The 12,185-nt window shown below is 34.5% G+C and overlaps 1 protein-coding gene across 1 annotated transcript in view; it reads left to right on the forward strand.

Moving 5' to 3' along the window:
- Positions 1-12,185, forward strand: part of NIPBL (NIPBL cohesin loading factor) — a 146,303-nt gene that overhangs the window by 12,614 nt on the left and 121,504 nt on the right. Inside the window, exons 5-7 of the mRNA XM_007951572.2 lie at positions 447-598; positions 7,170-7,327; positions 8,316-8,412. Coding sequence (XP_007949763.1) covers positions 447-598; positions 7,170-7,327; positions 8,316-8,412 — 407 coding nt within the window. The remainder of the gene's footprint in view (positions 1-446; positions 599-7,169; positions 7,328-8,315; positions 8,413-12,185) is intronic.

The raw sequence follows: 12,185 nt of genomic DNA on the forward strand, positions 1-12,185 counted from the left end.
ACATTTAGGTGATGGCAAATTATGTGTAGTTGAATCCTAATAAAATAATTAGTCTTAAATAATAATCCACATGAATATTAGCGTTAAAATAAGTGACAGAACTGTCATCCTACTAATTTAATTTTATAGAAGCAAAAGAATGTGTTAAAACAGCTGATGTGTTAAAGGTAAATTTAAAAATTTATAGAGTGGAATTTAAGGAGTGTGACTTTATATTCCGTAAACAGGTTGGCAAAAAAGACCTCAGTTTTTATAAACTATTGGTTTAACTGTTAATTAGCATATGAATTTTGAATGATTTTTGAAATTGTCCATTTCACAGAATCACTCTGTTTACATAGAATTTCTAATGAATGAAGTTTATAGAACTTTTTGACAGTGAAATTTCAAGGAATTGCGTATTTATCTCATTTCCTGATATTCTTCATTTGGATTTTGGGCTTTAGCCGGTTTGTGCCACCACAGACAAGCTCTGGGAACAGATTTATGCCACAACAAAATAGCCCAGTGCCTAGTCCATATGCCCCACAAAGCCCTGCAGGATACATGCCATATTCCCATCCTTCAAGTTACACAACACATCCACAGATGCAGCAAGGTAAGAAAGTTGTTTGTTACTATACTGGGAATGTGATATATCCTAAAAACTTGTAATTACAAGCAAATTATTTTTTCTTTTTTTAATTTTTAAAACACAAACTGAAATACTATACTATATACTTATTTGTTAAACTTTTTTTTAAGAGATAATGATTTAAATCATGAAAATATTTATCATTTGGTAAGTTATCATTTAGGAGATAAAAGCATCATTATGACTCTTTAGTATATTACAAACGTATTTAGTTATGAAAGTAAAAGCTGATTTTTTATTAATTGAAGTTTGTTCTTATAGTAGCATTAAGCCAGAGAAGGAATTTTCTTGTTTTAATTCATAAAGTGTGTAGTGTGGAAAATTGACTGTAGAGTTGATAAGGTGCTACTATAGAAAATTTAATATTAGATACAAAAATTTTGGAATTTATATTACTAGTTTCTAATTGAAATCAGATGTTGGTAGAGGATATTATGATGTCTTTTTAAGGTTATATTACCTTGGGATATATTTCATGGATGTTGTTGTTGTTGTTGTTATGTGCCGTCAAGTCAGCCCAGACTCATAGCGACCCCTCCTTGGGTTTCCGAGGCAGTATCACTACGGAAGTAGGATTGCCCAACCTTCCTTCCGAGGAGTGGCTGGTGGGTTTGAACCGCCAGCCTTCTGGTTAGCAGTCAAGTGCTTTAGCCACTATGCTACCAGAGCTCCTATATTTCATGGATAGTAAGTGATTATTAGTATAATTGAATTTGGACTTTTAAAAATAAATTTCTAATAGACAAAGTACAAAGATAATATAAGAAACACCTATGTTTTGCCCTCCATAATTAGCAGCAAAATTGGTACATTTGCTGTCAATCATTCATTCCTATGTGTATTTTTGTTTTTTATTATGAACAAAGTGTGTTTTTATTTATTTATTAACTTTTAATTCTGTCATCCATTAAAACAACCAATTTCTGGTTACCCAAATGATACATTTGGAATAGACACCTTCACAGTTAATGAATTTAGTGTAAGTGTTAAATGTACTTACATTCCATAGGCTTTTAATTCTTGTGAAATGTTAGTATACTCTGGTACAAAGATTTGGGGAACATATTAAACATTATCACAGAAAAAAGGACACATTTCTTATGGAGAAACATCCACATACATGTAAATACGTGTAGGAAAATATACTAAGTTTTTACTCTTGATACTGTGTTGGTATTATTATTTTTAATAATTCTGTCTTTTCAAAAGAGTAAGTTGAAGGTACAAAATCAAAAGAGAAGTATAGTTTGAGAACCTGTGTAGTGATTCATTTCTCAGAAATTATGAGATACTTGAGGAACAAAAATGTTATTTGTGACTTAGCCCCACCCACATATAGAAATTATTCTAAATAAGAAAATTTAGTCGGGCAGGGAGCAGATGGATAAATCGGTGAGACAGAAAAGAATTAAGAGATAAGGCAAATATGTATCATTAATTTAGAATGTGAGAAAGGTAGTATTTAAAACATTTTGCTCAACTTTTGTATTATTAAAACTTTAACCATGCAGAAAGTTAAAAGAATAGCACAGTTAACCCCTTAACTAATAAATACCTTGACACTTTACTGTTAAATACATCTCCTAGGAAGAAGACATTTGCCTGTATAACCACCAAACATAATTCATCCTTAACAAAATTAAGAGCAGTTACATAAATTTTCTAATACTTAGTCTTTTAGTTGTCCCAAGAATGTCTTTCATAACCTTTTTTTTTCCTTTTTCCTTTTTCCTTTTTCCTTTTTAAAGCATCATCTATTGTAGTTGCTCATATACTGCATTTGATATTTATGCTCTTTTTTGGCTTCTTTAATTTTAAACAGTTCCATACCTTTTTTTCCTCATGACAGTATTTTCTTTAAGAATCTTGCCATTTTTGTTAATGTCTCGTGTTCCAGACTTCAGTATTTTCCTTCTAGTGTTGTTTAACTTGTTCATACGTTTCATATAAACAAGAAGTTAGGTTTAAAGCTTTATTAGTTTCCAGTTACACATTTTTAGTAAGAGTACTAAATAAATGGGGTCCCCGGGTGGTGCATGGTCATTGTGCTCAGCTGCTAACTGAAGGGCTGGCGATTCAGGTATACCCCAAAGCACCTGGAAAGAAAGATCTGATGATCTACTTTTGAAAAATCAACCATTGAAAACCCTACAGAGAAGAGTTCTACTCTGATACACATGGGGTCACTATTAGTTGGAGTCAGTTTGATAGCAGCTAGTTTGGTTTTTACTACATAAATAATTTACGTACTTTCTATTGCATCACATCATATCAGCACACGATATCACCTGGTCCCTTTATTAGTGATGCTTAGGTGGTGAACACCGACCCATCTCTTCCTTGTAAAAGTACTTTTTTTTCCTTTGCAGTTATTAAATAATCTCTGAGGTGATAAGTTCCGATTATGCAGTTACGCTATTTCACTTAAACATTTTACCTAAGAGGGTTAGAATCAAATACAGTCATCCTTGCTTCATCAGTTTTCACACTGGTCATTGGAAAATGATGATTTTACTAATTCTGTCTTTCTGAAGACGGCGTTTTAAAATCAGTAGGTAAGAAGAGTTTAGTAAGTAGTGTTGTATTGATTGCCTAGGCATTTTGAAAATTTAGTTGAGTTTTTAAATTACCTAGAGCAAAATGCTCTAGATACATAAATGATTAACAAGTATTTCCTGTATCGAATTACAAGAAGAAAACATGGGTGAATTTGTGGAAATCGTAGAGTCAAGAAGGCCTTATGTCTAAACAGACTTAAAATCTTGAATTCAGAAATGAGGGGGACAGATTAATTACAAGTTTCATAATGAAAATGTGGTCAACCTGGGTCACAATCAGAGATCAGCGTCAAAATGAAATAAATTTTTTTTTGCCTACAAATTGACAGACATTGTTATTTGATACTCAGTATCAGCAAGTGCCAGGAAATGTGAACTTCTTATAGTCTTGATAGAAGTCTAAATTATGAAGCTGTTTGACAATATTTATTGTAATTTAAAATGCATATACCTTACTCAGTAATTGAAAATATACTTCCTTAAAAGAGAGAAGGAATCAAAATAGACTCTGACAGTTTTAATGGCAAGTTATACCAAATATTTAAGAAAGAAGCCATTCCAGAAGAAAAGAGTCACTACTCTACCAACTCATTTTATAAAGTTATTTTATAATCTGGATACAAAATTAAGTGAGGTGAGGAGAGTATGAGAAAGTATACACTTATGTACATAGAAACAAAATTTCTAAATAAAATATTAGCAAATCAAATAGCCCATGTTGTCAGTGTATATCACAAAATTGGATATATGTCAGGAATACAAGGGTTGATTAGTGTTAAACAGTTAATATAATTAATATAATTCAGATATAAGGCTCATATGAGCCTCTTATTAGATGCAGAAAAGCATTTTAAAGAGTTGAACTTCCATTCATGATTTTTTAAAAAACTTTTCACAGAATGAGAATAGACTGGCAAAATTTTACCTTGATAAAGACTGTCCACCTAGTGGTGAAACTTAGAAAATTCCCTTGAAATTTGGGATAGGACATGAATGCCTGTAATAACAACTTTTATGCAGTGTGAAAGTTATCATCCTAACCAATACAGGAAGTTATTCTTGTATAAATGTCTGTATAAGACATTTATGTCAAATATATATCTAATTGTGATGAGGAAGAAAGAGTGTCATTATTTTTAGTTGATAGGATTATCTTTATAGGGAAGCCAAGAGAAGCTACAGATAAGGTCTTAATGAAAGTATTCCACATAGTTACTGGATACAAAGTCACTATTTTTTAATTCATTCAATTTTTATGTACCAAAAAAATAATTAAACTATCATTAACAATCTCAAAGAAAACCATAAAATGCCAAGGAATAAATTTAATGAAAATGTGCAAGAGTTTTCTGGGAAAATTTATAGAATTTTCCTTTCATGAATCCATGAAGAACTCCTACAGATTATTAAGACAAAAACAGAAACCAGTCAAAAGTGGGCAAAGAATATAGACAAACTATTCACACACGAGGAAGCCATAGTAGCACAGTGGTTTAGTGCTTAGCTGCTAACCAAAAGGTCAGCAGTACAAACCCACCAGCTGCTCTGATTTTTAAAGGTGCTCTGGTAGTACAGTGGTTAAAGCACTTGGCTGTTAAGCAGGAGGTTGGTGGTTCAAACCCACCAGCCACTCTGCGGAAGGAAGACAGGGCACTCTACTTCTGCAAAGATTTACTACCTGGGAAACCCTGTAGAGCAATTCTAATCTGTCCTATAGGGTGACTGTGAATTAGAATCAATTCAGTGGCAGTGGGTTTTGGTTTTGGTATCCACATAGGAGGGAATATGAATGGCCAAAACACATGAAAAGATACTTAGTGTGGTAGTCAAGGTTATGCGTCAACTTGGCTGGGCCTAATTTTGAGTGGCTGGGCAGCTAGATGTAATTATTCCCCATGATGAGACTGATAATCAACTCCATGGTGATCTGCTTCCAGTATATAAGAAGAAACTTTGATAAAGGTCTCTAGCTTTTGGGGGGTACATGTAGCCAAGTGTTTATTCAGCACCCTGCCATGCCGTCTGCAAATCTTGAGACTGTTTCTGGACTTGAATTAGTGGCCTGCTGTGTTGCTTGATAATCTTGGGGCTGTGACATTTTATTTGTTGACCTTGGGTTTGTCAGCCTCAGCAGTGACCAGCTGCCTTGAGTTAAGAGAAGACTCCAGCTTAAGTGGGCCAGGGGCCTTCATCTAGTCCCTAGAGCTAGCACTTTGAACACAGGCTTTCAGCCATCTAAACTGTAAGAGAATAAATCCCTGTTTGTTAAACCCACACAGCAGCAGCACTAGAGGACCAAAACGCTTGGCCTCATTAGCAATTTAGGAGATGCAAATAAAAGGAACAATCATACACATTTCCCACATTCAAATTGATTGCTAAAAAATCTAGGCAAAGATGTGGAGCAGTAGGAACTTCTCATATATAGGCATACCTCAGCAATATTGCAGTTTAAGTTCTAGACCACTGTAATAAAGCAAATTGCACAAAAAAAGCAAGGTGCATGAAGTTTTTGGTTTCCTACCTAGTGCATACAAAAGTTACATTCACATTATACTGTAGTCTGTTAAATGTGCACTAGCATAATGAAAATACTTGAAATATTGTGGGAATTACCAAAATGTAACACAGAGGCATATAGTGAGCACATACTGTTGGAAAAATGGCAACAATAGAGTTGCTCAGCACAGGGTTACCACAGACGTCAGTTTGTAAGAAACAATATCTGCAAAGCACAATAAAGCAAAGAGCAATAACACAAGGTATCCCTGTACTACCAGCGGAGTACAAATAGACACAGGTAATCTGGAAGACTATTTGGTCATATTTAGTAAGGTTTAAAGTGGGCATATCTAGCTATTTCACTCTTATATATGATATCCTACAGCTCCTACACATTTGTACAAGGAGTCACATATAAGAACATACAGTATTTATGACAGAAACTTTTGAAGCAATGTGAAGATCCAACGTAAGAATGGGCAGATAAATTCTGTACATTGTATAGCAGAATTATATGCTGTATTTAAAATTTTAAAACTGTATGTTAAAATAGATAAATCTCATCATGATATTCAATTAAAAGCAAGTTAAAAAAGGAAATATACATACAATCTACTATATATATAGTTATAGTTATATAGGAGCTCTGGTAGCATAATGCCTAAGGCACTTGACTGCTAACGAGAAGGCTGGTGGTTCAAACCCACCAGCCACTCCTCGGAAGGAAGATGGGGCAATCTACTTCCATAGTGATACTGCCTCGGAAACCCAAGGAGGAGTCACTATGAGTCGGGTCTGACTCGACGGCATATAACAACAACATAGGAGCTCTAGTGGCATAGTGCCTCAGGCATGTGACTGCTAACCAGAAGGATGTCCCTTCAAACTCAACAGCCACTCCTTGAAAGGAAGGTTGGGCAGTCTACTTCTGTAGTGATACTGCCTCAGAAACCCAAGGAGGGGTCATTATGAGTCGGATCCGACTCAACAGCAGTGAATATATAGTTATAATATGTCAAACATTGCTGTATGTTATTCAGGAATATATGTATTTATAGAAAAGATATAAAGATATGCATAACCAGTTGCCGTCAAGTTGACTCCAACTCACAGCACACCTATGTGTGTCATAGAACTGTGCTTCTTAGAGTTTTGAGTGGTTAAATTCAATGTAGCAGTTACCTTTAGAGAGTAAGGAGAATGGAATAGAGATGAATACACAGGTAAATGGGAAGCTTCAGCCATACCTGTAGTATTTTACTTCTTTACAAAAATAGATCTGAATAATGTGATAAAATGTTAATAATCAAGTTGGACAGTTGATATATTAATGTTATGTTATTTGTTGTACTTCCTACATGCTTAAAATATTTCTTGTGAACCATTATCATTATGATTATTTTCTTAAGATTTTAACTGATTTTATAAAGCTTTTTTTTTTCCTTTTCTTTTTTTTTAATTCTTATTAATTTCAGCATCGGTATCAAGTCCCATTGTTGCAGGTGGTTTGAGAAACATACATGATAAAGTTTCTGGTCCTTTGTCTGGCAATTCAGCTAATCATCATGCTGATAATCCTAGACATGGCTCAAGTGACGACTACCTACACATGGTGCACAGGCTAAGTAGTGACGTATGTAATATATTAGTTATCATTAAGGTAATAAAATAGTTCTAGTATTTGTTGCATAGCTTAGGATTTCAGTTCCACAAGTGCTTAAAGGATACCTGCTATATGACACTGTTAAGGACTGTACAAGGTACTTAGAATCTAAATATGAGTGAAGTGGTTCCTATGTACACATTGGTTAGTCTAGAATATGAGTCTGTAGCCTGGCCCATGAGCTAAAATTGGTTCTTACATTTTTAAAGAGTTGCAAAAACAAACAACAAAACTAGCAACTAAGACAATATACAACAGAGACTGTATATAGTCTACAAAGCCTAAAATGTTTTATTTTCTGTTCTTTGTTTCAAAAAATTTGATACCTCTTAACCAAAAAACTTTAGAGGTTTAGATTCTTAATGAAATATGATTTCAGTTTTAAGTTAGTAAATTAATACCTACTGACACCAAATATTCTCTTAAATAATGAACCTTTATTTACTAGTACCTTTTTTAATTTTTTCCTTTAAGATATATAAAAAGCTTTTTTCCTGAAATTAAATGTGCTTTAATATTTTTAAAGTATTCCACATACTGGAAATTTGTCTTACTGATTTTGTGATATTTTCATCTAAGCTATATGTATCTATGCAAAAGAAATAAGAATTATCTTAGCCCTTAGGATAACAGACATGAGATGGATTCTGCCCTCAAAACTTTTACAGTCTGGTAAAGTGTTCACAGCTCCTTTTGTAGAAAATAGCAAACAAAAATGGAGCATATTAGTAACATCAATTTTCTTATTCATTGCCATGCTTAGGCTGTTGATTCTTTTGGATACAATTTCAAATCTCCTAAGATATACCAAGAAGAAAACAGGAAAGTGCAGAAGAATTATGCTTTTGAATACCAACACTTTACCTGTCAGTAATTTATGTCTTATATTGGTTCTCTTTAAGATTTCTGTAGAGCCTCTCCTATCATTCAATATATAAATTTTATACTCTATTCTTAGGATGGTGATTCTTCAACAATGAGGAATGCTACATCGTTTCCCTTGAGGTCTCCACAACCAGTATGCTCCCCTGCCGGAAGTGATGGAACTCCTAAAGGTATTATTGTCACTAAAATTTCAGCATTTCCTATTTCAAGTTGAGTAAAAAACTCTTAACTTCTTAAATTAGATATTAAAATGTTATTCTCTGTTGCTTTTGGTTTGTTGTAGAATAAATGAGGAAACCTGTTCTTAAGTCAGTCCAGATCATGGGGTTTAAGTCTGTCACTATCCCTGGATTCATTCATCTCCCATTCTCCTTAAATCCCTGACAACTCTTGTTTTGTAGACTATATCCAGTATCATGCTCCATGATATATCCCTATATCCATTTTAGACTATAACGTTCTTAATCTCTGAATCATTTGAAATTATTAATCTGTTAGTCTCTCTCCCACTTTCTGTAAACCCAAATTCAACCCACTGCCATTGAGTTGATTCTGACTCATAATGACCTTATAGGACAGGGTAGAACTGCCCCATAGGGTTTCCAAGGCTATAAATCTTTATGGAAGCAGACTGCCACATCTTTCTCCCACAGAGTGGCTGGTGGGTTCAAACTGCTGACCTTTTGGTTGGGAGCCAAGTGCTCTAACCACTATGCTACCAGACTCTTCTCCTACCTCCCACACCCCCCACCCCCACTTACATGTAGTCCAGCTGTCTTCTCCCTGTTTCTTTCATTGCTTTTTTCCCCTTCTTTTAAGTAGCGTATCTCCCTGCTATGTCATTTCTCAGTTTCTATCAGTAGTCTTATCTCCAGCTTTGAATTTTCTTCTTGGCTATGTTATTCATTTAGATAACAGCATTGATTACTTTTGTGCATAATACTCCCCTATCCATGTTTTTAGTTCCAGTCTTGTTTCTCAAGTTGTAATTTTTCCATTCCAGACCAAGCTTTTGATTTGTACCTAGAATTTCAAATACATATTCAAATTGTCCTCATTGTTTTTTCTTTCATTCCTTTCGCTTTATGCTAACTCAGCCCTAAGATCATATTGACTTAAAATTTTGAAGTCATTTTAGAGTCTTGTCTCACTGCTTATTTAGTCAGTTATTAAGTCTAGCCTGTTCTATATTACCTTCCTAAATCTTTCACATTTACTTTAGTCTCTGCTTTTTTAAATCCTATCTACCCTTCAAGATCCAAACTAATTGAGTAATCTGCTATGAACCGTCCCCTAATCTCCTCAAGCCATTAGTTTGTATTTTTTCTAACAACAGTGGAGTTTGGGTTATATTATAAGGACAGTGTAGACCCAGTGGTAGAATTCTCACTTTCCATGCAGGACATACAGGTTCAATTCACAGCCAGCACTCCTAGTGCGCAGCCCCCAGCCATTTGTCAGTGGAGGCTTGCATGTTGTTTTGATGGTGAACAGTTTTCAGTGGAGTCTCCAGACTAAGACAGACTAGGAAGGAAAGGCCTCATGATCTACTTCGGAAAACCCTATGGATCACAGTAGTCTGATTCACAACCAATCGTGGGGCTCGTGAAGAAGGTTGAGGATGCATTTCATTCTAATGTACATGGAATCACCACGAGGTCAGGCCTGACTTGATAGTATCTAACAATATACTATACTATGAACGTGAGTTTCATTTTGTTAATCTTTGAATTCCCTAAGAACCCCACATTGTCCTCTGCCTGTTATAGATTCAGTTAGTTACATTTTATTTGATATTTTCTCTATCCAAAAGCAGTTCTAATTATAGCATCTAAGACATGGAATGGTCTGCCTCTTCTGATAAGATATTTTTTACATAGCATGTATTCCAACAGTCCTATCAGGGACATTTTTCACAAGTAAAGTATGTGTTATTCTAATTGTATTAATTCTCTGATTTTTGAAGGTTAGCAGTAACTCACCTCTGAAGGAAAGAACAATTTTCAGGGTAATTCTATTTGTAGCTTTAAAAAAAACCTCACTGCTGTCGAGTTGATTCGACAACTAGCGACCCCTCCTTGGATTTCCAAGATGGTATCTCTACGGAAGTAGATTGCCCAATCTTCCTTCCGAGGAGTGGCTGGTGGGTTTGAACCACCAGCCTTCTGGTTAGCAGTCAGATGCCTTAGGGGTGCATATCCTACAAGTGTTGTCAGGCTCTGAAGTTACTCAGGCTGCCAAGGAAAGGGTGACAAGAATTGGTTTCTCTAGACAACCCATCCATGTTTTTTATAACTCATGAGATAAGATAGATAGATTTTTTTTTTTTTTTTACCAGAAGTAGAGGCTTCTTATGAAAAATGAATTCATGAGATAGTTTTCAACTAGTTTTGAAAGATGTCAGTCTAATTTGATTTTGGGCAAATATTGGAATTTGAAGTTTGTTTGAAAGTATATATAAGTAGAAAGTCAATACAGTTTATTGTAATACACCCTTCATCCAAATTTACATTTTCTAGTTTGCAACTTATATAACTTTGAGCACTTACTTTTCCACAAAATGGGGATAACACTCACTTAAGAATGATGTAAAATGTAAGGGAAAAAAAAAATAAAGCATCTTATATGAGCTCTGATAGAAAATAAGTGAACCAAGATTGTTAGTTTCATTTCCTTTTAATGTCTCATATAAGGTCAGTGTAAAAAAAAAAAAAAAATCTATTGATTATAATAACTTCAACTAACATTTATAGTAAATTGTTCCAGTAACATCTTTTTGTATTTTATTTAATAGATATGCCCTCTAGAAAATTATATTTTCATATGTAACATTTAAGATATATTCAGATTACTAATTGAAAGTATATATTTGTATATTAGGAAATTCATTTTGTATTTTCCTCACTGTGTCTGTTTCATGCATTTAGATATTTTATGTATAATTGGTGTCCTGCTAAAGTAACACTTGTTCCTGCTCAGCCTTTCTTCTTTATAATTATGGGGGAAGAAACCATAATTTAAGATGGGTCTAGATTTTTGTTCTTTAAAGCACTTTGATTCTTCATTGGTTTTTATAATTTTCTATGGATTTTAAAACTTTCTATAGTCTAAATTAAGACATATATTTGTATATATTACTCAGATGTAGTTACACCTATGTTTATAAGGCATATCAAGTTTTTCTCCCTTACTTCATAGCTTTAATTAGGAGCATTTTTCCATTTGATTAGTTTACTTTAACACTTCACTGTATCACATTAAAAAAAAAAAAAAACATAGTGACCCCCATTGGGTTTCCGAGGCAGTAAATCTTTTTTGGAGGTAGATTGCCCAGTCTTGCTTCTGCAGAGTGGCTGGTGAATTTGAACCACCAACTGTCTGGTTAGCAGTCAGAGGCCTTAGGCACTGTGCTACCAGAGTTCCTCTGTATCACATAGAATTGGTTAACTCAGTGGAATCTGGGTTTAAGATATTTAGTGAACCTTTAAATTTGCTGTACTTGCATAATTGTCTAATAAAAGGAGGATTAGCAACCTAAAGAGAATATGTGTGTGATGTTAAACAAAAGGAAAAAAGACCATAGAAGGTATAAAAATAATTCCTCCCTTTTTTTATTTAAAAGTTACTGTGTTTTAAACACGAGCATTGTAGAAGTAACTATGTTGTTGTTACTGTTACGTGCTGTCCAGTCGGATCCAACTCACAGTGACCCCTCCTTGGGTTTCCAAGGCGGTATCACTACGGAAGTAGATTGCCCAACCGTTTTTCCAAGGAGTGGCTCTTGGGTTTGAACTGCCAGCCTTCTGGTTAGCAGTCAAATACCTTAGGCACTATGCTACCAGAGCTCAGAGAAGTAATTGTTGTTGTTAAGTGCCGTCGAGTCGTTTCCGACTCATAGCGACCCCATGCACAGCAGAACGAAACACTGCCCGATCCCGCACCA

Source organism: Orycteropus afer, unplaced genomic scaffold (assembly GCF_000298275.1).
Source record: "Orycteropus afer afer isolate SDZICR_OR568_19922 unplaced genomic scaffold, OryAfe1.0 scaffold00300, whole genome shotgun sequence".
Lineage (NCBI taxonomy): Eukaryota > Metazoa > Chordata > Mammalia > Tubulidentata > Orycteropodidae > Orycteropus > Orycteropus afer.